Below are 25225 nucleotides of genomic sequence, written 5' to 3' on the forward strand. Positions count from 1 at the left end.
GTATATGAAGCGCTATTAAAGTGATTTTTTTTTTTTTTTTTACAATTTCGCTAGCTGCAATATATTTTATTTTATACCACGAAATAACTACACATATTCAAAATAAAACCTTATATTAAAGAGTATAGTATATAGTTAAATATTATTAAGCCTCAATAAAAAGAATATTGCAATTATCACTCTAATAATACTGATTACATATATTTGTTCTCGATATTATTACAAACACTAAACAACTCAAAACATTAATTAATAGAGTTGTATATTTGGCGCATAGTGTCGATGTCAAGACCCTTTAGCTTCACCACGAACTCAACGTGTCCTTTGAGTGTGCAACTCACCAAGCCTACATTCATCGTATAAGTGTAAGAAGCATGTCATTTATATGCATTCCCAAGTATGAAAAACAAGGCAACAGGGGGAAAGTAAATTGGTGTTCAGATTATCAATACCTTGCAACTTCAGCACGTCTCTTGGCTTCCTCAACTATCTCGGAGAGTTCCCTGTAGCTGTTCCAAGTAATAAGCAGTAAGTCAGTAAGCCAAGCTACAGAATTAAATACAAGAAAAGTCAGTTAATACACACATAGTTGAATCAGGAAAAATATTCTAGTCCAGAATAATTTTGCTACATTTACATACCACAATACGAATTGTGATGGAGCCTGCATAGATCTGCATTAGAAAGGAAAATAACAAAAACAGCAGGTAAGACAATAATGCTCAGGAAACAAGGAAAAGAAGAGAGAAAGAAAAGAAAGCGGTAAAAGAAAACCACGGTGTAATTTTTCATCCTCTGGAAAATAGCCCTACTGGTTAGCACAACACTGATGATAACACTGAGACCAGGTTCAGTAAGAACAATGCTAGAAGCACTTCTTGCAGCATATGTTGCATCATCAACTGCAATACTAATATCTGCGTCATTGACACCATCACCGGTCATACCAACAATGTGCTCTTCTCTTGCCACTTCTTAAGGATTTCATATTTATGCTCTGCACAAAAAAAATAGCAGTAAGGCTAAGATTTAGAAAATCAAAGGATACTGTAAGTCTGTAATCCCCTTTTTCAACATTTGACATGAAGAAATTTCTCACCTGGGAAAACTCCAGCAAAAACCATCAGCTTTCTCAATCAACTCATCGATAGGAAGGCTGGCCATGGATGAATATTTGTTATTTCCAAGAAAAGCAGAAGATGGGTACATGTTTGTTCCCATACCAAGTCTGGTTAAAGAATATGTGTAGCCTGGTTACCTTCATGGTTACCTTCATGAATATTTGGCATGTCATGTGCCATGATATAACAAGATCAGATAACCAATTGAGGTTGGCATGAGTGATTAAGGGTCTCTTGCTCCTTAACCAAGGTCTCGGGTTCGAGCCTTGGGAATGGAAAAAATCTCAACTGGGAGGGATGCTGCCCATCGAGGTACCCATGCAAACTCTCACGAAAGATTAGTCCACTCGCCGAAGGCGGTGGGAACTCCTCGTAGTAGAACCAAAAAAAAAAAATCAGATTAGCATAAAAAATACCAACTACCACTACTACAAAAGCTTTAATAACCAACCCAAGATTTCACTACATTCCAAACTTAACCGCAATTAATAGAACTTTAAGTAAATTAGTTACCTGCAGTACTCACGCATCCGACACTCCACTTCCCACTTTTCTAGTAGTCCAAAGTCAAAACCACCACTTCTCAAAAACCGTAACTTCCATATTGTTCTATTCCTATTCACTCACGAAACTGCTCTAAAATTTTACAGTGGTGGGATTAATGCTCAGTGTAATCACATGGATTATGTACTTCGTTCTTCAGTGAGTACACCTCGCCACTTACCTAATAACTAATCTATACAAACTTATAATTAAGCTGAAACTGTACCCATTTGAAGATATTCTGAACTTAAAAAAAATAAGTAATGTTGAAAGCTCAAATAATAGTTGGCTAGCCACTGTTCTCAATTTCTAATGAAGATGACCTTACAAAAAAAAGTACCTTGTCTATCTTCGTATCATATTCTATTATTCTAAACTACATATGTGTTCGGATATCTTTACTATATAAGCTCATCAAATAAAAAATGTGTGTCATTTATGTTGGATTTTAAGCAGCGGTAGGAAATTCATACACCCAACATTTGAACCAAAAGCCTAGCCATTTCACTAGCATCCTTGTTACATGTGATTCAAGTAGTAAAGAGTCATAGAGGTATTCTGGTTTTGTATTGTCACAATTCACAAAGCGCATAAAGAATTAATCACCACGTGTTCTGCCTAAGTATCAATATTGGTCACAGAAAGTAACAGGTGTTTCAAAATAAAAAAAAATATATTAATTTGGTTTCTCATCGGTCTTCTTTGTAGGGAATATTTTTTATATTACAATTGGTGGCATTATATTAGTTGCCTACATTTGTTTGTGAGGCTTCTAAGAGGCACCTAATGAATTTCTTAAAGCTCTTCTTGCGTTATTGGCATAAGCACAAGGAGTAATTATAGTTTAGAGCTACCTCTTGTTGCTGTAGCTCCTCCAGTTGGCAACAAAAGCTTTCGGTTATTGTTTTTCGAATGATTCTAACTTTAATTTGCTAAATTTTGTAGGAAGCTCTTAAAGGTGTTTCAACTACTTTGAGAAAAAAACTAACTTCTATTGATCAAAAATAAAATTATGTTGGAGCATTGAAAGTTATCATTTAACATTTACTTGTCGTGTAAAGCTAACAACCAGTATAGGGCTGTAGAGGAACAACCACTAGTAGAAAAAATCCTTATTGCAGCGGGCTTTTAGACCCCTGTTACAGCGTACATCGTATGCTGCAACTGGGGGCCTGCAACAAGTCTGAACTTGTTGCAGCGTACAATATTCGCTGCGAAAAATGCTTTTTTGCAGCGTACATATGCATGTACGCTGCAAAAAGTGCCAAAAATTTGGCAAAATTCTTGACTTGTTACAGCGTACAAATTGTTGCACGCTGCAAAAAACCCTACCTGTTGCAAGGTACATCTATTTGTACGCTGCAACAAGTCAAGAATTTTGCCAAATTTTTGGCACTTGTTGCAGCGTACATATATATATATGTACGCTGCAATAAAGCACTTTTGGCGGGAAAATTTTGGTTTTGTTTAGGGATACCTAGAGTGCCTTGCACCAAATATAGATCGAAACCTGTCACAACATTAATAGAATATCGCAACCTGTATAACAAATATAAAAACAATAACTGTGTTTTGTATATATCTCAAAACCAAAGTGCTCGTACCATATACATTTAAATAAATATATGTACGTTCCAATTTCAACGTACGCATATATTTTAACATAAAAGATTGTTCTATAACATCTAAACCAACTCGATCAAACGCGCTCAGGTCAATAATAAATACTTGCTGGTACAAAACTTCGCCCATTGCTCACGAACCACGTCAATTCCCTCACTAGCATAAGGCGCAGTCCTCGGAGTATAAACCTTTACAAAAACAAAAATTTGATGGGAGCATTAGATCGATTAAATGCAAATAAAATGTCACATTTTAACATTCAAGCAACTAATTAAAATGTACTAATAGTCTAGAATACGAATCAATTAAGAGTAAGAAAAATTAATTAATTACCTATAACGACTTATAACGACCCAAAGTTGGGAGCGGAAATGTCATTTTAGCTCTAAATATGACCTATAACGACCCAACGAGCCTTAAATGTGCATAAATAGGTTCGAATGAGTTTTCAAAAGTTAAAACTATGCATATTAGTCATGTAATAAGAATCAAATGTATCCCTAGGTTCTTTAGTTCAAAGTTGAGAGCGGAAATGTCATTTTAGCTCTAAATATAACCTATAACGACCCAAAGAGCCTTAAATGTGCATAAATAGGTTCGAATGAGTTTTAGAAAGTTAAAACTATGCATATTAGTCATGTATAAGAATCAAATGAGTCCTTAGGTCATTTAGTTCAAAGTTGGGAGCGGAAATGTCATTTTAGCCTAAATATGACCTATAACGACCCAATGAGCCTTGAATGTGCATAAATAGATTCGAATGAGTTTTAGAAAGTTAAAACTATGCATATTAGTCATGTAATAAGAATCAAATGTATCCTTAGGTTCTTTAGTTCAAAGTTGGGAGCGGAAATGTCATTTTAGCTCTAAATATGACCTATAACGATCCAGTGAGCCTTAAATGTGCATAAATAGATTGGAATGAGTTTTAGAGAGTTAAAACTATACATATTAATCATGTAATAAGAATCATTCGAGTCCTTGGGTTCTTTAATTCAAAATTGAGAGTGAAAATGTAATTTTAGCTCTAAATATGACCTATAACAACCTAGTGAGCCTTAAAGTTGCATAAATAGATTCGAATGAGTTTTAGAAAGTTAAAACTATGCATATTAATCATGTAATAAGAATCAAATGAGTCCTAAGGTTCTTTAGTTCAAAGTTGGGAGCGGAAATGTCATTTTAGCCTAAATATGACCTATAACGACCCAATGAGCCTTGAATGTGCATAAATAGATTCGAATGAGTTTTAGAAAGTTAAAACTATGCATATTAGTCATGTAATAAGAATCAAATGTATCCTTAGGTTCTTTAGTTCAAACTATGCATATTAGTCATGTTATAAGAATCAAATGAGCCTGATGGAGATTCAATGAAGTCTGGTGTGGGGGCAGGAATTGGATTCAGGCCAGCAAGAGAACCAGTGGGGGTGCTCATCTTAAATATCTCAACTCCATTCAGAAATGAGTTATAGTAATTGGGTTTGGGAGTACCACTAATCTGGATGCAGTGCAAGCCATAGATTCTGCTGAGGTTCTTTACTATCGGGAAGAAGCAATGGATAATATTTGGGAGTACCACTAAAAGGAATGGATAATATTTCCAATGTAGGACCATTTTGATTATAATTAGTTTGATAGGAACAAAAAGGAAAGCGCGTAAACTAAACTGCAATACAGAAATTACTGAGCACTGCATTTTACTTTTAAGAGTAAATCAGAGTTTATGTTAGGAAATGAAACACAATTGGGTATACCTTCTGGAAACTCTTGTCGAAACATCTATGAATTGATTTTTCTTTGCCAGAAGGCTTGCTGTAGGTTGTAACAGTCTTGAGCTGACTAGAAAGTTTAGCTGGGATGTGGGCTTCAATTTCAACTTCAGCACTTGTGACCCTGATTTTTCGTTGCATATCAGGGAAAAAGAAAACCAGTCAACTATTTGTCACTTTAGAAATCACCAACAACTAGACAATGTGTGGCTTAATCAATGGCTCATGCATACTGTTAACTTTTGATTCAAGTACCTGCTCAGCTTTATAAGTACGTTGTACAATCCTAAAAGCAGAAACTGTACAGAACAAAGCAAAAGAAGTGCATAGAAAAACTATGATCATACCTTTTTTGACCTGACCAATTGAGGAAACTTCAGACACTACACTGTCATTGCCAATAGAATATGCACTGTAAGGTCTAGACCTTGGGGAAGAAGTTACACTGTCCGTGAAGTCATCTGTTTCCGTATCCAACTTGGCTACCAAAGCTGACAATTGGTAACAATTCAGACACTTATAAAGGATACATGGTGAATACTACCTGAATTTGTGAATGTTCAAGAAGTAGCATTGACATAAATTTCCCTTTTCACCAAAATAAATAAAGGAACTTCTTTGCACAAATAAAACCATATACCAGATTACCAGCATAGCAAATTCAGAACGAAAAATAGTAGAAAACATCTTACAAAATGAGGCATGATGCATTTTACCTATACATATGTTAATCATGTATTCCTGTAAGGTCAACGACACTTTTGGTCATGCAGTTTAATGGAACATGACCGGCTTCATATCCTTAAACTATAAATATTTACCAAGTTATAGTTCATGAGAAATCAACGAAGACTCCTTGATCTTATAAATAAGAAGCTTATTTATTCTGAATCTTTTTGAATCATTATTTCCTACATTACCATATGCTCAACGAAATAACTTCTAGGACCACAAGTTTTGACCACAAAAATAACAGATTCCAGGATGATAAATGATGTCAATAACACATACTGTTTGCAAAGATGAACCAATTATTTTTTGTTCTTACCTAGAAATATAGGTTACTCCGGTCAGTCCAATATGGTGAATTGTGTCAAGGGTGACGTTTCCAGATGCCTGTTAGTCCAGGAAAGGAAAGTAACAGTCACCAGGGATCGAACCTAAGTTATCATCGTGAAATTCAAAAGTTGCAGCCACTGGACCGCCTAGTTATTTGGTAATAGTACTCCGCCTTCAGCTGATTTTATCTACTAATCTTATAACTATGACAGAGATGCACTTGAAGGGGGTATAATATTTACCTTAGCCCATCGGCGCTATAATCCATCCTTGTTGATGAGTGGCCCGACACATCATAATCTACTCTTGAACCGACATTGTCATATAGCCATGCTTTTATATTTCCTTCCGTTGCAGTCGAGAAATTGAGCTGAAACGAGATGCAACTTTCAGTTTTTACGAAGTAAATCAAGCAGTAGAAAATACACTTATTAATCTATGGCTGAAACCACAAAATACAGTAAAACATATAAGACGTTCTACTTGCCAGTTCCTACAAAAGAAGATCCAATAAAATACAGTGTAACTTCTACAAAAATAACCACTCTGCCCATTCTAATTACGGACCAAAGCTAAGATATTGAAGGTAGCATTTGAGTAAACTCAATGATAAAAACAGAACCTTACCTGAATACTTTCCTTGTGATGTGGACATACGGAATATACTGGTGGTTCATGACCCTCAAATGTATACTGCTTGGCCCCAGTGACAGCATCACAAACCTAAACACATTCAAGGTCTAAGAATCCATTCCAAATAGAGTGAGATTGATAAAATAAAAAAGCATAAAAACCTTAATAAGCCCGTCGTCTCCACATGTAACAATAGACAATTATTTGTTAGGATAAGAGAAGGCAAGATCATTAACACTGCCAACATGATCCTCATTCTGTATAGACATAAAATCACTTCATTGTCAATGTGTAAAAGCTTTGAATTCAAGAAAGTAACAGACTTAATTCTATTAGCTGGTAATAACACAAACCCCAGACAATAAATTGTAAGTGTCACGTACTATAGACCAATAAATTGAAGCAATATATCTTTTCCATACGCTCTATGATTTACAATTTGGATTTACTGCACCATCCAAGTTTGCAAAGAATTCTCCATCAGTTTGCAAAAGAGGCAGAAAAGTGCCCATGTGATGAGGGGAGAGAGCAAGCAAAAACACCATCCAAAAAAGGAATACTTCAAAGTGCTTCACTTATTTGTAAACGGACATAGTAGTAGTAAGAAAAAAAATACAAGTTCCTAAATCACTCAAAGAGATTATATTCTCATTCAAGAACTTTACATATAAAATATGTATGAGAGTTAAGAAAAAGAGTGAGATAAAGATTTTTCAGTTTCTTGACCCTTAAGAAACAGAGATTAAATTCGATCATCGCTAACCAATTATCAAAAAATTCATACTCAATTTATGGTCGAAAATTACTTAGATAGGAATGGTACCTTCTTTTTTAAAGCTCGGATCTTTTTGTCAATATCTACACCTGCATTGGCCGTATCTGATCCCACAGTAGAATTCAGTGAAGATTTACCAGTAGCACTGTTAGAAAGAGCTAGCTGGCTAATCTGAGAAGTAGCAGACTCCAGAGATTGCTTTAAATTTGGATCTTTAACATCTGTCTCCTCCATATCCTCATCAGCTGAATATTCTGAGTTCTTAGCTCTATCAACGACAGCCTACCAAAGCCGAATTAACTAATAAATCTTCTGTTAAAAACTTAAAACATATATACAAATGGGGGGGAAGGGGATTATACTATTTTGAGATTAAGGCTATCACGAATGATTTATTTTCAGGGATGAAGAAGATATGCTGACCTAAAAATTATACTCACAAGCCAGAATGATTATCACCCGGAATCTACACTACAACAAACTAATAACCGACCTTACATATCATATGGAAAAATGGTAGCTGCAAAGAGATCATTGACTTCTTGGACTCTACGGAGATCTCACAGCTTTATGAGAATAATTGGGTACGACCTCTAAGAATAGTACTTTCATGAAAAAAAATTGTTACACTTTCAAATTGGGATGTCTTTTAAGCAAAAAGCTTGTGATGTGGAACAGAGATGAAGGCCAAAATATAATCATAACGGGAAGACCGAAACTCGTCATCAAAACATGATTTGGAATAAAGCAAGGGAAGTTAAGCCAAACCAGTGAGTCAGTGACAACAACTGTACACTACCTCACTAAGTCTATATACAGGGAAATCTAGCAGAGGATGCACATAGCAAATAGTTGCATTGTTACATTGATTTATTTTGTCAGTGTCTCTCACATACTCCTACCATGTTAGGCCTAGCTACAGTGACTGGACAAACGAATTGAACAAACAAATTAAACAAACCCTAAAGACAAATTGAACAAACCCTAAAAACGAATTGAACAAACGAATTGAACCCTAAAAACGAATTGGAAAAACGAATTGAAAAAACGAATTGAACAAACCCTAAAAAAGAATTGAACAAACGCACAGAACCCTAAAAACGAATTGAACAAACCCTAATTCTTAAAACGAAAATCAGGTAAACGAATTGAGCAACCTAAAAGAGGGGACAGGGAAGATTACTAGCCGCGGCAAAGAGGTTGACGGAAAATAGGACGCGAGCAACTTTCTTTCTTGAAACCACCGGCGCGAGCAAGCTAAGTTTTTCCTTGGAACCAACGGCCGAGCAAGCTAATAGGTGGCCTCTGGCGAGGAGGCCAGAACCACCGACGAAGAAGCTAGATTGACGATGAAGGGAAAGGGGTTTTTTTCGAGGGGATGACGCAGGGAAAGTTAAGGGAGAAGAAGGGAGTTGAGCGCGTCAGATGCTTAATTTGTTTTGAATTAGTTTCAACGAATATTGCAGCGAAATTTTTTTTTACCCGGGTTATTGCAGGGGGCTTTAACAAGTACGCTGCAACAAAAACGAGCTATTGTAGGGGGCTTTTAAAATGTACGCTGCAACAAACTTTTTTGCAGGGAACAATTAAATTGTACGCTGCAATAACCCTTTAAAGGGTTTGACCCGCGTTGACCGACTGGTTGTTGAAGCGTATTAACACATGTACGCTACAACAAGGGGGATGCAACAGGGGTTTTTTCTACTAGTGAACGAACATAATGTTTAAATTATCAAGGGGCTCATGCATCTTCTTAAAGGTTGTGTGCTTATACGAAGTACATGTGAGCGAGTTGCAGATCAGTAAGAAAAATCAGCTGTGATAAAAAAAAAATATACTTCAGTCAAGAGCAATTCAGGAAGAACAAATTTCGTTCCACAAATATCAGAATTCTTCGGCAAATAAAAGTTTTGATTAATAAAAACTAGGACACAAACGCTTTTTGTGAAAACTCATTAAAACGTTTTTAGGAAATACAAGACTCTTGGAATGTTTGTGTAATTTTATCAGAAAATGTACAGCCTTTTATAGATATTAGTCATTAATTAGGGTTTGTTCCCCTCAAATCTCAACTGCCAACAATTAGACTCCTTGGTCTCCACATTCCTTGTGTCTTTAGGAACAAGGGAAAACCACTTCCCACGTAACTCCACAATTGCTCGACGTGGCTTAGACCAACTCAAACAGTCAAAGAGTTTCTCTAAAACAGGTTTATTAATTTACAAAATCTTAGGAGAAATTTTAGAAAATCTAAAAAGTTTTACTTGGGAAATAGGATTAAGAAAAAATTTGATTTTATTTAAAACGTAAAACTTATACTTATTTATGTAAATAATTTCCATAAAATTTGCTGCTAGATATTTTCACTACTACATTTCTTATCAGATGCAACGCCTAAAATCCCGTTGCATTAGGCATCAAAATCCGTCGCATTAGACCTAATGCGACGACAAACGACCCTTGCATCCGATGGCGTTGCATTAGGCCTAATGCGACGATCAGTGACCTAATGCAACGGGAAATTAATACCGTCGCATTAGATAAACATCTAATGCGACGATCCTTGGATGGGGTGTCGCATTAGTTCTTTAGCTAATGCGACGGTTATTTTAGCTAATGCGACGGTTATTATAGCTAATGCGACGGTCATTGGATGGGGTGTCGCATTAGTTCTTTAGCTAATGCGACGGTTATTTTAGCTAATGCGACGGTTATTTTAGCTAATGCGACATATATCTACGATGGCTTAAAGGAATAATGCAACGCGTTTTAGCCTAATGCAACGGTAATATATTGTCAAAATAAATCTGTTGAGCACCTAATGCAACGGGTCATATATTCATAATAATAATAATAATAATAATAATAATAATAATAATAATAAAGTAATAATTAAAATTAGTATTCTAGATTAAGAAAGGATGTCAATAATACAAAATTTTCATTGACTTAAAGAGTAATATTACAATATTAGTGCCCATAGGACACATGCATTACAAAATAGTCGTTCACTAATTAATTTAGTGTTTTTGACGACAAAAATGCATAAAAAAATCCACGTAAACAAATTCAACATTACTAGAAATCACAAAATGACTCAAAAACAAACAAGAGCCTCCACAGTGTCATTGCTAGATCTACATTTCTTCTCCATTTAGCTCACCATGCTCCTGCAAGTTTAAATCACGAATGGGCACAAGTTAGAGATGGTGTACTAGCTAAAACACGATAAATTAAATAATTTCACAAGTTAGATATAGTGCACTAGATCTACATTTCTTCTCCATTTAGCTCACCATGCTCCTGCATGTGATGGCGTAATTAGCTAGCAAAGTGACAACTAAATCCAGACCGTGGTACTGTAAATGTTAAAGGTCTGTCAAGTATTAACACAACAATGTTAAATGTTTGCAGAAACCTTTCAGTAAACAACTTCACTGCTTCAGTTCCTAAACTTCTGTTAGAAAAATCTGCTGCAGGATCACTCTCTTTAAGGTACTTGTATCAACAAATATTCAAGATCCTATACTTTTCTGTCTTTGACAATTCACCTTCTCGAAAACATTTTGTCTGACTTTCTTATGTTTCCGAGTAAAGCATGCAAAACAATTCAGATCTATGTTCGAGCAACTCCTGTACTTCGAAGAAGAAGAAGAAGAAGAAAAGCAAAACACTTGTTTCTCACATAGCTGCATTTTCAGCTGTACTGGTTCTAATTGTAGCAGTTTTCATCATTTTTTGTATAACAAGCATGGCATGGAAGCTTCCAAAGAGAGCTGGGGAAAGGCGGATTTGGAGTAGTTTACTATGGTTGCTTAAAAGATGGCAGGGAAGTGGCTGTCAAATTGTTGTCTGGAACTGTGGAGGCTTCTGAACAATTCACTACAGAGGTTTGATCAGATATAGTTGGAATTCAAATGTTTATGGTTATTACTTTATATTTTATTTTGAATAATAGGTTGAACAATTAATCTCTTTTGCTAAAGTAAAGTCTGGGAGTATAAAGCTATAAAGTTGGATTATGATGGCTATGTTTCATCATTAATACTAACGATAATGATGATAGAAACACCTAACAACCACAACTTTCAGAATTTTTTTATCAATCAACAGATTTTTTATCAGCAATCAGCTTTCAGCATTTTTAATCAGTCAACCAACTCCCTTCTCGTAGTTGAAATTCCTATCAGTAACATCAAACAGCGATGTAGTGAATTCAGATGACAAGCGCAGAAAACATTTATGCCCCTGGACATTAGTGTGGTCACAACCAAAAATACCAATATATCAACATAGTACCTGAGTCCCTAAAAACTATTCTAACTCATGACAGCACTAACTCAGTAACTCTAAGAAATACAACAATTTACTTTCACAACTTGGTACACACTCTTGTAGACACCAGGCACATAAACAGATATTGCTCAAGTCTCAAGGAAAAAAAAAAGGAAATCAGACATAGAGATCAGCAGTATTGACGACTATAGAAAGATACAAGGATCACAAATAGGCAAACCTTAAATATAATTCATGAAATTGGGCCAGAAACTTAATCAAACCTTACAGCATGTGAATAGGAAATTCAAACCTTACCGCATGTGAAAATTTTCACGGTCTCTTACTTCCATATCAGCATGGTAATGATCAGCTTTTATTCCCTTCACGTAATCCTTTTGCAACCTACTTACCAGATTATGAATTGAGATTTGTCAGAAACCAAAGAGGCTGTCAATAGCAGTATACTAGATTACTAGCTATTGTTGAAAAGTAAGCAAATCAGACAACGGTTCAGGACCCAACCTTTTTTGTTTCTATCATCAGCAAAATCGCTTCATGCCCCTGATGTTCCCGTTCTCGTTCCCGTTCCCGTTGACATCATCATAATCATCACCATCACCAAAATCCGTTTCTAAGGGCTTGTTTGGTTGACATGGGAATTTAATTCCTATAGGAAGTTGTAATTCAAGGGAAATTACTTCCCTTGTTAAATTCATGGGAATTTCCTTAATTTGTTTGGTTAACAAGGGGAAGCTAGGTAATTAACTTCCCATGTTTTATAGGAATTCCAACTTCCCATGAATCCCAACTTCCTCCATTTTTACTTTTCTATGTCAACCAAACAACTACACTATCTATAAATTCCCATGAATTTCTACTTCCCCCATTTTTAATTGTCAACCAAACAACCCCTAAGTTTTCAGAATCATGAACCAGTAAATATGCAATTAACCTACTGTAATAAAAAAAAGTGTTTCACACTAACTAAAATCCTATTGTCCTTCTGAAGGATTCCTTCACATTTACAAGCAGTCAAGCAATACTCAACCTACTGAAATCAGTTTCTAATGTGAATGACTCCTTCACATTAACAAGCAGTCAAGCAATACTCCAGTACAACACCAATTCATCATCATATGGAGCAACTCCAGACTCAAATACTCCACAATAACTATACTACCAAATTACCAATTAAGGACTTTAGAGACTGGTCATAGATTCAGAGTACCAAACGGTCCAGACATTCAGAGTATCAGAAATTTAGAGTGTTGTTATGCCTAGTGAAATCAGACATACAGAGTGGTCACAAATTAAAAACAATTATCACACACATTCACATGCAGCTCACAAATTCAAAAAATGTAACTCATCACACGCAAATTAAGCCAACACTCAGCAAGAAGCATGTTCCCTGATTAAATTAAAAGAACGAATTCGGGCAACTTTAATTGACAAATTTGGGCAAAAACGAATTTGGGCAAGAAGCAGGTTAATAATGAATTAAAAGTATGCAAATTAAATACATAAATAAAATTAAAAGTTCAAAAATCAAATAATCAAATAAAATAAAAGTAGAAGTACGAAGTACGAAGAAAAAATGGCGAAAAAATTGCGAAAGAGAGTTGTGTGTGTTTTATGATATTTCTAGCCTTTTACACTACCTATTATGCTGCTACAAGAACCTTCCTCCTAAACTGCTAGCCTTTGTAACTGCTACCCACAGAAGACTCTGAAGATATTCTTTTTAGAGAAAGAGACACCAAGCAGTGTTGAACTCTTTGTAAACATTCAGATAAAAAGTAGCAATCGTAAAATGAGTGTTATTGGCTTTCAGTTCCACTTGCACACACTAAGTGGAGATCAGTACCACAGACCCAAACTTACTCAATGTTTTCCTGGTTTGAAGTCAAGCCCTTAGAACAATGCAGATAAATCTTATTTTTGGAATAGAAAATTAATTTCAGACCCTAGACACCTAAGGTTGAAGCTGGCCGATCATCCCAATTACCAGTGACCCATCTATAAGTTCTTCCATAAAATATTTCCTTAATTTCCCATTCTGAGCTCTAAAACCCTGATGCAACTGATTCTTCACTATATAGTCTACAATCTATAGAATTTGGGATCCACAAAGTACAGCAAATTACCACGAAATTCACAGGGAGGGGAAACAAATTTCACAAAAGCAATTACGAAATTAGATGAATTTTAAAGGCAAATACTTCAAAAATTACCACAAATTTCGTCCAAAGACTAAGTTAATGTTCAGAAACTCTTCATCCTTTTTTTTTCTCTGGTGAAAAAAGGGTATGAAGTTCTTACAAGACAGTGGAATTAAAGTCACTGCAAACTGAGATAGAATTCCATACAATGTTGGGGGGGGGCAGGGGTCAATGGGCAATAGTCCTAGACTCCTAATTACTCACATTTTTCCATAAGTCAAGGCTTCTACATTCCTTTGCTGGAGCATGAGAAACTTTGTTATTATGTTCCATTCTTTATTTAGTAACACCCAAATCCAACAACTACTGAAGATTTTTCATTACATATAGTAAAATTCATGAAATCGTGATATTCCAAGCACTTCAACACCATCAAAAATCAAATAAACAAACATAATTACATCAAAATTACGATTATCAAAAATTAATTTCTTCAATTATCGTAAAACAAAGCCCAGAAATTCAAACCCCCTACCCTAAAAAAACTTCATCTGATTAAGAAACCCTAGAAAATCATAGTTAAAACATTAAGAAACCAAAAATTTACCAGGAAAGTAGCGACTGGTTTAAGTAGAATGTATCCTCGTAAGTTGTTTGATTATCCTCCTAAGTTGCCCCAATTCAACCCTGTGACTCGATTCAGCGACGTGAGAGAATTTTCGCAGCCAATGGCTAGACCTTGCAAGAAATTCAATTTGCTCGGACCAAATGGTGAATTGCAGATCAAATCCTTAGACCTTTCGAAACCCTAACTTACTTTGTAAACGCTCTCAGTCTCTCTCCTCTCTATTTCTTCGGTGGAAGAACAAGGAAATGGTTTGTGTTTTTTCCATTTTTTTTTTTTTTACTTTTTTTGGATTTTTTTTGGGAAAATTCAAGTGCGCGTGTTTTGAAATTTTTGGAAATAATAGGAGGGAAATAAATTAAAAGACTACCGGCTGAAACTATTCAATACATAAGCGTTGCATTAGCCTAACAAAGCGTTACATTAGACAACCTAATGCAACGGTTTGTCATAACCGTTACATTAGCCCAACTTTCTGATCTGTTATAGAGAAAGTCGTCGCATTAGCCCTATCTAATGCAACGGTTCTATATGAGGTGTCGCAATATCCTTTTTTAAACCGTCGCATCTGATTAGAAATGTAGTAGTGGAATTTGATAAATATTCCAGTAAAAAATAAGTTCCCCGGGTTCCATAATATACCATTAGCAATATTAATATTTTACACAAATTCTAAGTACAGTAAGCTACCTAGACTTTATGTCTTCCCTTTTCTGGAGCTTGCAACTCAAAAGCTTCAGTTGTTCCTACTCCGGAACTGGTGAGTTCCTCGTTTAGTATAGACGAACTCATAACTCAAGAACTTCACCATTCTTTGTCACATATGGATATCTTTCGGATGTAATTGTTCCTCTGGTTTGTATCAGCTTGGTTGATCCCAGCATTGCTATTTCCAACTCAGGAACTCCAACAACTATCCTTAGTTCCTCTTAGGAACTTGATCACTTTACTGTAACCATTAATCAACAACATTAGGAAGTTTGCTTTTTCTCATCAACCAAAACTAGGGTCAACAAGGGTCTTATTAGATTTGTCTCAATAAATTATTTTAAATATCAACTTTTTATAATTTTTTCTTATCCATAATGGAAGATATTGATTTTTGAAATCATGCATTAGCAAACGTGCTTAAATCAGACCAGACCACACCAGCAAAATGAAAAGTCAGACTAGACCAGACGAAGAGAACAGAGCCTAACTCACCTTTTTCATGTCATGTTAGTCCAGTTCTAGTTTTCATCCAGGGAACTTCATGTTAGACCAAGTCGCGTGCAAATCCCAACTTTTCAAAAGGAAAATAAATATATATTTTTTTTACCACAAACTTTTCAGAAATGCCGATCTACGATAATATATCGTGTGGCGGCCCAAAATAGGAAAGTTATCCGCACTAGTTCTGTTCTCTTAGTTACCCTTATTGATGTTATTAGTTTTCTTTATTATAATTATAAGTTACCTCATTTTCAAGGCCATTGGCTCAACCGGTAGACCAATGTACAATATTGTACACGGTGTGGGTTCAAGCCCCACATAACCTACTACCTATTACATTTATGTATTGGAGTATTCTCATTGATGGTGTTGTATTGGTCATAGTTATAACATGTAACAAATATAACACTCTTGATAGGGTCACTTCATTGTTTATTGTTAGGGTCACATTTTTCATTGGTTGGGGTCACATTTATCATTGAGTAAAGTAACTTTAGTTCTCGAATAAAGTCACTTATATATTTCGCCGGGATCACTTTTATCTTTGGCCTGGGTCACTGTTTACCTTGGGTGAGTTACATTTTTTATTTTTTACGTGATAGGTTGGATGTACAGTAAAATACCGTAGATCGGGGACACACAATTTTTTTCTTTTTTTTTTAGAGAAAAACTTCTTAATAAGGCATGCCCTGCTAAAAAAAAATTACTGTTCCTACAACTAGTTTAACTAATACGCGTAATGTTTGTTAGAATTGTCACACTTCTCTCATGAAACATTGAAACATATCCCTTTTTCACCGTGTCAATCTAATCTACTACCCTTTTTATTTGTTTTATTATCATAAATATTTTTTTTAATCTTTTTTTTTTACAATACCTTAGTCAAAAAAAGACATTAAACATAATCCTTACCATTCAAATCCTTTAGTTACGGAGCTATTACTACAGATCTTAAAAATACAAATTTTATTATTTCTAATCCTTTTTGAGCAAAAAACTTCCCACATTTGGCCCCAATCCTCTAAAAAGGAAGGGGCAAATCGCCCAATCCTCCCAAATCTGGGCAAATTCATTGATTTTTCTTTACATTTCACCAAACTGTTAAAAACAATTACCCCATTGTTTTACCTCTTTTCTGGGTTTCTGGGGTTTGATTAAAATTTTCAAGTTTCATAAAATTATTCAAAATTTAAAACCATCCCCATATGTCCTTCAGCTAGGTGTTTCTAGGGCACTTTTCTCTGTTTTCAAATTTTGGTTCATTGAAAACTAAAAATAAAATAAAATAATTGGGTTGTTCTTATTAGTAGGTGGAAAAGGTTTGTTTGAATTCATTATTTTATTTATGATTTTGTCGGAGCACTCCGGCTTCTCTGTTTCCATCCATCATATTCATCCTTTCGTGGGGTTTGTTCTTTTTTTTTTTTTAAATTGAAAAAATTGACTCAATTTATTTTTCTTCCGATTCATGAACATTCAAATAATCAAATCTACGGAGTATTATTTTCAATTTACTCGGTCGTATATTATTATATGGGTTTAAATCTAGTTTAATTAAAATTGTGTCGGAAATAGAAAGTGGTGTGATTGTCTGAAAAATATTTGATTCTGAAAGAGGGGGAGGAGAGGAGGAGTACTTGGAATCAAAGACGTGTTGAGCTGTTTGTTACTACCTTACCACCACCATACCTGTCTATCACTTTCCCTACGCCGCTCTCTTTCTCTCTCTCCTCTCTTCGTCATCGCCTTGTTATATTTCTCTGCCAATTTCATAAATCTTCAAATGCCAACTTTTTTCTGTCTTCTACCTGCTAATTAGCTTCCAAATTTTCTCAATCCTCATCTTAGTTTTTGTCTTGTTTTTTTCAATTCGCTTTAAAATCTCTACAATGGCTGCTAATCTGTAGCGAAAGATTTCAAGTTTCAACCTCAATCTCTCGCACCACATTATCATTCATTTGACATTTTGGAGTTACGAAGCGGCGAAGAAGCACAGAGAAGAAATGGTACCATGGTGGAGCGGAGGGGCGAAGGACCACCAAAAACACCACAGAGGAACACCTGTTGTGATAAAAATGGAGAACCCAAACTGGTCGATCTCCGAGATTGAAACCCCGTCTTCGGATGAGGACGATTTCATGCCTAAGAAATCAAGGAAATTCCGTGGCAAAAACGCCAAGCAACTCACATGGGTTCTACTCCTCAAAGCCCACCGTGCCGCTGGTTGTCTCTCCTCTATCGCCGCCGCCGTCCGTCGCCGTGTCAAGTCTGGCCGCACCGACTCCACCGACTCAGCTCGTACAGAAAATCCAGCCGTTCGGGCTCGACTCCATACCTTTATTCGGGTTTTCCTTGCCATGTCCCTCATCCTTCTCTGCGCCGAGGTCGCCGCCTACTTTAACGGCTGGCATTTCAGAGATTCTGCATTGTATTTCGATCACATTCTCATGTCCGGTAGTGCAGTTTTCGGATTCCAGGGTTTATTCGAGTTGGTTTACAATAAATGGGTTCTTATCCGGGCCGGGTACCTTGCTCCACCCCTTCAATGGCTAACCAATTTCTGCATTGTGTTGTTTCTTATCCAGTCTTTGGATAGACTCATTCTGTGCTTGGGTTGCTTTTGGATCCGCTTAAAGAAGATCAAACCCATCCCTAAAATAGATCCTACACTCGATCTCGATGTCGAGGCCGGTGACGGTGGCGGATACTTCCCCATGGTTCTTGTTCAGATCCCCATGTGCAATGAAAAAGAGGTACTTATTTTTAAAATTTGTTTTGGAAAAACCTTTTGTTACTAATTAGCTTAGGATTTAATTTGGTGTTTGGTTGATTTTAGGTGTATCAGCAATCTATAGGTGCAGTGTGTAACTTAGACTGGCCAAAATCGAAGTTGTTAATTCAAGTATTAGATGATTCTGATGATCATACAGCTCAAATGTTGATTAGGGAGGAGGTTTATAAGTGGCAATCGGAGGGTGTTAACATTATTTACCGTCACCGGGTGAATAGAGAAGGGTACAAAGCCGGTAATCTTAAGTCCGCAATGAATTGCAGCTCGGTTAAGGATTATGAATTTGTTACAATTTTTGATGCTGATTTTCAGCCCACTCCTGATTTCCTTAAGCGTACTGTCATCCATTTTAAGGTAATTAATTACTCCGTAATTTCTATTACAGCCTCTAATTGATCAACAATTTTATTACCATTAGTTAGGTATAGTTATCAATGTAGATCGATGATGAAATCACGATTGTTGAATTAATGTAATGTTGGTATTTGAATGAAATGGGACAGGATAATGAACAAGTGGGGTTAGTACAAGCGAGATGGTCCTTTGTTAACAAGGATGAGAACTTACTAACAAGATTGCAGAACATTAACTTGACATTTCACTTTGAAGTGGAGCAACAAGTGAATGGGAATTTTATCAACTTCTTCGGCTTTAACGGGACTGCGGGTGTGTGGAGAATTAAGGCGCTCGAGGAATCGGGTGGGTGGTTGGAGAGGACCACTGTCGAGGACATGGACATTGCGGTCCGTGCTCATCTTAAAGGCTGGAAGTTTGTTTTCCTTAATGATGTTGAGGTATTCCCTTCCCTTCCCTTCCCTTCCCTTTCTTTTTTTACTTTTATTTTATGTCCCTTTCTTACCAGTTGGATTCCCATCTGTTTGCTTTTATTAGTTTTATGTCTCAATTACTTGCTTAATTTGTCAACTCAGCTATTCACAATCTATACTATTTACTTTAATGATTACTAAATGGATTTTGTTCTCCGGGACATAATTTTTCTAGTGCCAATGTGAATTACCGGAATCGTACGAAGCTTATAGGAAACAGCAACATAGATGGCACTCGGGCCCTATGCAGCTATTCCGTCTTTGTTTGCCCGACATTGTCAACTCAAAGGTAACTTGAAAAATGGATCACATCAAAGTACAAATTTGGAACCCGTTAGTAGCATGAATTTGACTTGAATCTATCATCTATCATAACTTGCAGATATGCTTTTGGAAAAAGGCGAATATGATATTCCTGTTTTTCCTCTTGAGGAAGTTGATTTTGCCCTTCTACTCTTTCACTCTTTTCTGTATAATCCTCCCAATGACCATGTTCATCCCTGAGGCAGAACTCCCGGCCTGGGTTGTCTGCTACATTCCAGCCACCATGTCCTTTCTCAACATCCTTCCTGCCCCAAAATCATTCCCATTTATTGTCCCATACCTTTTATTTGAGAATACTATGTCGATCACAAAGTTCAATGCCATGATCTCTGGTTTATTCCAATTGGGTAGTGCATATGAATGGGTTGTCACGAAGAAGTCTGGCCGTTCATCAGAAGGTGATCTCGTTTCTTTAGGTGAGAACCAAAGGGGGTCTTCAGAATCTACCTTGGGGGAAATGAAAGAGGAACTACTGAAGCAAGATCAGAAAGGTTCCAAGAAGAAGAAGAAGAAGCACAATAGGATTTACATGAAAGAGTTGTCTCTTGCATTCCTTCTATTGACAGCTGCAGCGAGGAGTCTTCTCTCATCTCAGGGCATTCACTTCTACTTCTTACTATTTCAAGGGGTTTCATTCTTGCTGGTCGGTCTCGATTTGATTGGTGAACAAGTTGATTGATCAAAGTTGGATATATACAGTTGTAGGATTTTGTAGGGGATACACTGAACAGTATTAGTACAACATAAATCAATGGGGGGCAGAAGTGATAGCACAGGTACAAAACTAAACTTTTGAGACTGAAGAAAGAGAAAAAGGAGCATAGCAGGTTGTGATTGTAGGAGATCCAAGAGGGACGAGAGTGAGGCTTCTTTTTTAATTCCCCCCGCCCTCAGGTTTCCGGGGCTTGTTGACCCCATTGGTGCAAGAGGTATGCAGGTGGAGTTTCGGTGGTTATGCATGAAAATTGAAAATCGTACAACAGAGAATGCTATAGTGCCCTTTCATATGTAAGGAAATTTGCCCATTTTTTTTAAAAAAAGTTTACTTGTGTAATTTATTGCCTTTCTAATTCCTTTTTGTTCTTTGAGGGTCTATTCTTTTGTAAGAAAAATGTTGGCTCTAGTTTACATGCACAATATTACAGTTGCGAAGGTGCAACAGTTCTAAACTATCACTGTCTTATTTAACAACAGCTTTCAGCTTGTATGTTAGCGTCAACCAAACAATTACACATAAAATTACCGTATTTTTCCAATCCCACCTGGGACGCAGGAAGGACGCAGGAATGAATAAAGCACAACTTATTGCAATTAGATCAATTGATGACCGTCCCTATTTTGTTGACTATGATGAAGTTTGTTCTAGGTAGAACACTAGAACATGAAAATGACTGCTGTACATTTTTTTTCTTCTTGTTTACGACATGTTACAGCTGTAAAATACGATACATTTCAACAAGAACATTCAGTTGAACAATTTTCAGAGCCCGTCACATGTAGCGTAAGAATTCTTCCATTAATTCTGGCGTGACTGACGATTCCCGTAACTAATAGTCCAAATTGGAGCCTTGTGTAGAATTTTATACCCGTGGTTTTGTTATCAAAATCTGTCCAGAACGGGCAGAACCCAATCTTGTTGCCTTAGTTTGTCCTGTCAATTTTTCTTTTTATTTCCCGAATGTGTCCATAACTCATTTTATATTTTCACATTCTGTGGTTAGATTCCAACTTTCAGTTAAAAATAGACTTGTTAAATGGATGCTTGGATTTAGAAAGGATAATATCAGTTTTTTTTTTTTAAGTAGAGAGGACTATGTGTTAGCAGCACATTATTTTTCTTGTTTACCAACTTCTTCCCTTTTTTTGGGATAAACTACTTTTATTTTCACGATTGTTAGTAAATAACTTCAACTATTAAGAAATTATTACTTAGTAAATAACTTCAACTATTAATATCTTAATATCTCAAAAGACCCCATCGTTGAAGGTTGTATCAAACAACGATGTGTTAGAGGGTATACAAGATGTTCGATGCGCGATGATCGTAGTTTTGCAGGAAACGAGTTTTATTTGATTCGATTTGTTATGTATTTGATAGATTCAGATTTTTTTGTAGATGTCGTATGACTTTTTATTAATGAATTAATTTTATTTCAAAAAAAAAACTATTAATATCTTAAATTATCACTTAATAAAAATTACTCCCTCCGTTCCAAAATGTTTGTTACGTATTCCTTTTAGGGTGTTTCACAATGTTTGTTACATGGGAGAATCTTTCCTTTTATAAACTTATTATACTATTATTTTTTGTGCCAACTTTTGATTTTAATTGGTCCAATTTTTTCAACTCATTAAATTTCTTTACAATTTCCCAAGTATGTTAAGTTAGCAATCTTTGTGCTTTTCCATTATTGGTTCATTTTGATAAATAAAACAATCTTATTGGTTGTTATAATTATTAGTGGATTGGGGTTTTATTCAGTTTATTTTTTTAATAAAAAACCAAAAGAATCTTTATTATACGTTAATAAACGTGCAAAAGTCCAAACGTAACAAACATTTTGGAACGGAGGGAGTAGTAATTTATCAATTAGTCCCTCCGTCTCTTTTTGTTTTTTACGTTTTCCTTTTTGGGTGTTTCAAAATATTCTTTACATTTCCTTTTATATTATCACATAAATGATTTAATATTCTATCAAAATTTGTACCCAATTATTATATTAACCAATTAAATCAATTGAGTCATTTAATCCCTTACACTTTTCCATAAAGATATTAATTTTTTCTCATTTTCCCAATATCAGAATTTTGATAAGAGTGAAAACATTATAAATAAACGTAATTTTTCCCGTTTACATGAAAAACTTAGAAAAATCTCTATGCACATTAATTAGTCGTTTAAACGCATGAAAAATACCAAACGTAAAAAACAAAAAGAGACGGAGGAAGTAGTAAATAAAATCATATTTTAGTACAGTAAAATAAAATCATTATTTTAATAAATTGTGTTGTATTACTAATTATGTTTGAGACATGAAATTGTAAATATATTTATTGGACATTAAAATATTGTGTTATAAATTGTCCAAAATAATTAGAATTTATAAATTCTTTAAGATGTGGAATATAATTGCGTTATATATTGGACGTTCTTTTGATCGTTCCCTTGAGTACGGATATGTCCAATAATTAGACCTTTTATATGTCCAATATTGGACTTTAAATTAACTAATTAGAGTTTTTTAATTCTTTTATATTGGACATTAAAAAATATACAAAACTTGGTTTAAGTAAAATAAAATTAATATTTTAGTATGTGTACTACGTATGTTAGCATATTTTCTATAATACTGAAATTTAGTACTCATACGTAGTGATGTTGTTATTATTTTAATCAATTTTTTAGATATGTTTTCCATCAAAGTAGATTAAAATCATACTACGTACTACATACTATGTACTACGTATTATGTACTACTACGTACGTACTATGTCCTCCGTATAATGATTAATCTTTTATAAAAAGATAATATTATATTGGTTATATTTCTAGAAAATTTAAAAATATATTCCCTAGGTATAGAATGAAATCTTTTTTTAATTTTGAGAAAAAGAGAATCAAATATATTTTTGAGGTAAATGTTAACAAAATAATTATAGAATCAATTATTTAATTTTTTTGATATTTTTTTTATATTTATAAGACAGGCCAATCAATGAGTGACATTTGTCATCACTACATTGATTTCCTCTCTTTTAGTATAATATATAGATATAGATAAATATAGATGTAAAACTAGATTTTAGCCCATGCGATGCACGGATTCTATTAAATTGTTATGTTTAAATAAAACTCCTATGTATATACCAATTTTATATTCTTTTTGTTAGATTAGATTAGTTTTTGATTTTGCATTGAATTTCATTTTAGATTTTTTTTTATAATTATGAGAGTGTTTGTTTTTGGATGAAATTGTATATGAGTAATATTAATAATTAATTAATAAAAATATCTACGTGACACTTAATTATTTTCTACGTGGCACTCGACTTTTTTAATTCACAATCAATTTTGAAATCTTATTTTTCATTGGTCGAAACCATTAGTTTTCCTTCGTGGCGCTCTAATATTGGATTAATGTTTGTTTTTAAATTGAATTTTATTTATTTTATTTTAGATCAGTGTTTGATTTGGATGAATTTTATTTTAGATTTATTTTTTAATTATCAGAGTGTTTGATTTTAGATGGAGTTGTATATATTAGTAATTAATTCATTAAAATATCTACGTGGCACCTTATTAATTATCTACGTGACAATCGATTTTTTTAATTCAAAAATAAATTAGAAATCTTATTTTTCATTGGCCGGAACCATTAGTAATCCTACGTAGCGCTCTAATAATTCAGCAAATATGCCTATTGGATTAATGTTTGATTTTAAATTGAATTTTATTTATTTTATTTTAGATTAGTGGTTTGATTTTGGATGAATTTTATTTTAGATTTATTTTTTAATTATTATAGTGTTTGATTTTAGATGGAGTTGTATATATTACTTCCTCCGTTCCACAATAGATGCATCGTTTCTCATTTGCGCACTATTCATCAATCAACTTTGACAATCATCTTTTCACTGTTGTGTAAGAAAAAACATAGTCAAGTGAGATCTTGTTAAATTCGTATTAATGCAAGGATTCCAAATATCAACTTTTTATAATTTTTACCTATACGCATTTAGAGATATTAATGTTCAAAGAATCGTATTGGCATACGTGCAAATAGAAATGATGCATCCTTTGCGGAACGGAGGAAGTAGTAATTAATTAATTAAAAATATCTATGTGGCACCTAATTAATTATCGACGTGGCACTCAATTTTTTTAATTCAAAAATAAATTAGAAATCTTATTTTTCATTGGCCAAAACCAATAGTAAACCTAGGTGGCGCTCTAATATTTCAGCAAATATGCCTCCTTTATATATATATATATATATATATATATATATATATATATATATATATATATATATATATATATATATATATATATATATATATATATATATATATATATATATATATATATATATATATTAGATTAGATTCTAAATGCTCGTACCTGATATAATGATAGAATAAATTGGTAAGAAATTAATCAATTATCATAAGTATCCACTCTATTCAGTTTAAGTTAACACGAGTAACACTTCTCTATTTTCAAAGGTTTGACATTCAATAATTTTTTTTTTTTTTGGAAGGAAGACATTCAATAATTTTTGAGTAGGGAGTAAAAAGGAGTTGGAATGAGGAAAACATTGCAAGAGTGCAGGAACATTTATCTGTGTACATGTAGAAAATCATAACTGAATGTGGCAACTTAATAATATTAAGGCTATTAAGATGTTGAATATTAAAAGTGGTCCGTTAAAAGCCGCCCCATATTACTCAAAGGCGCCCCATTATTTTTCTTTATTGGGG

General features: G+C 34.5%; 1 protein-coding gene and 1 pseudogene across 1 annotated transcript; one reads left to right on the forward strand and one right to left on the reverse strand.

Annotated features, from left to right (window-relative positions):
• Positions 1-123: 123 nt before the first annotated feature.
• LOC130471850 (uncharacterized) lies at positions 124-10679 on the reverse strand (annotated as a pseudogene).
• Positions 10680-16737: 6058 nt separating this feature from the next.
• On the forward strand, positions 16738-20916 carry LOC110794913 (probable xyloglucan glycosyltransferase 9). Its single transcript, XM_021999879.2, has 5 exons — positions 16738-18555; positions 18639-18947; positions 19097-19387; positions 19596-19709; positions 19803-20916. The coding sequence occupies exons 1-5, from the start codon at positions 17806-17808 to the stop codon at positions 20421-20423; spliced, it is 2085 nt and encodes a 694-aa protein (XP_021855571.1). The 5' UTR covers positions 16738-17805; the 3' UTR covers positions 20424-20916.
• Positions 20917-25225: the final 4309 nt, after the last annotated feature.

The sequence above is a fragment of the Spinacia oleracea genome, chromosome 4 (assembly GCF_020520425.1).
Source record: "Spinacia oleracea cultivar Varoflay chromosome 4, BTI_SOV_V1, whole genome shotgun sequence".
Taxonomy (NCBI): Eukaryota; Viridiplantae; Streptophyta; class Magnoliopsida; order Caryophyllales; family Amaranthaceae; genus Spinacia; species Spinacia oleracea.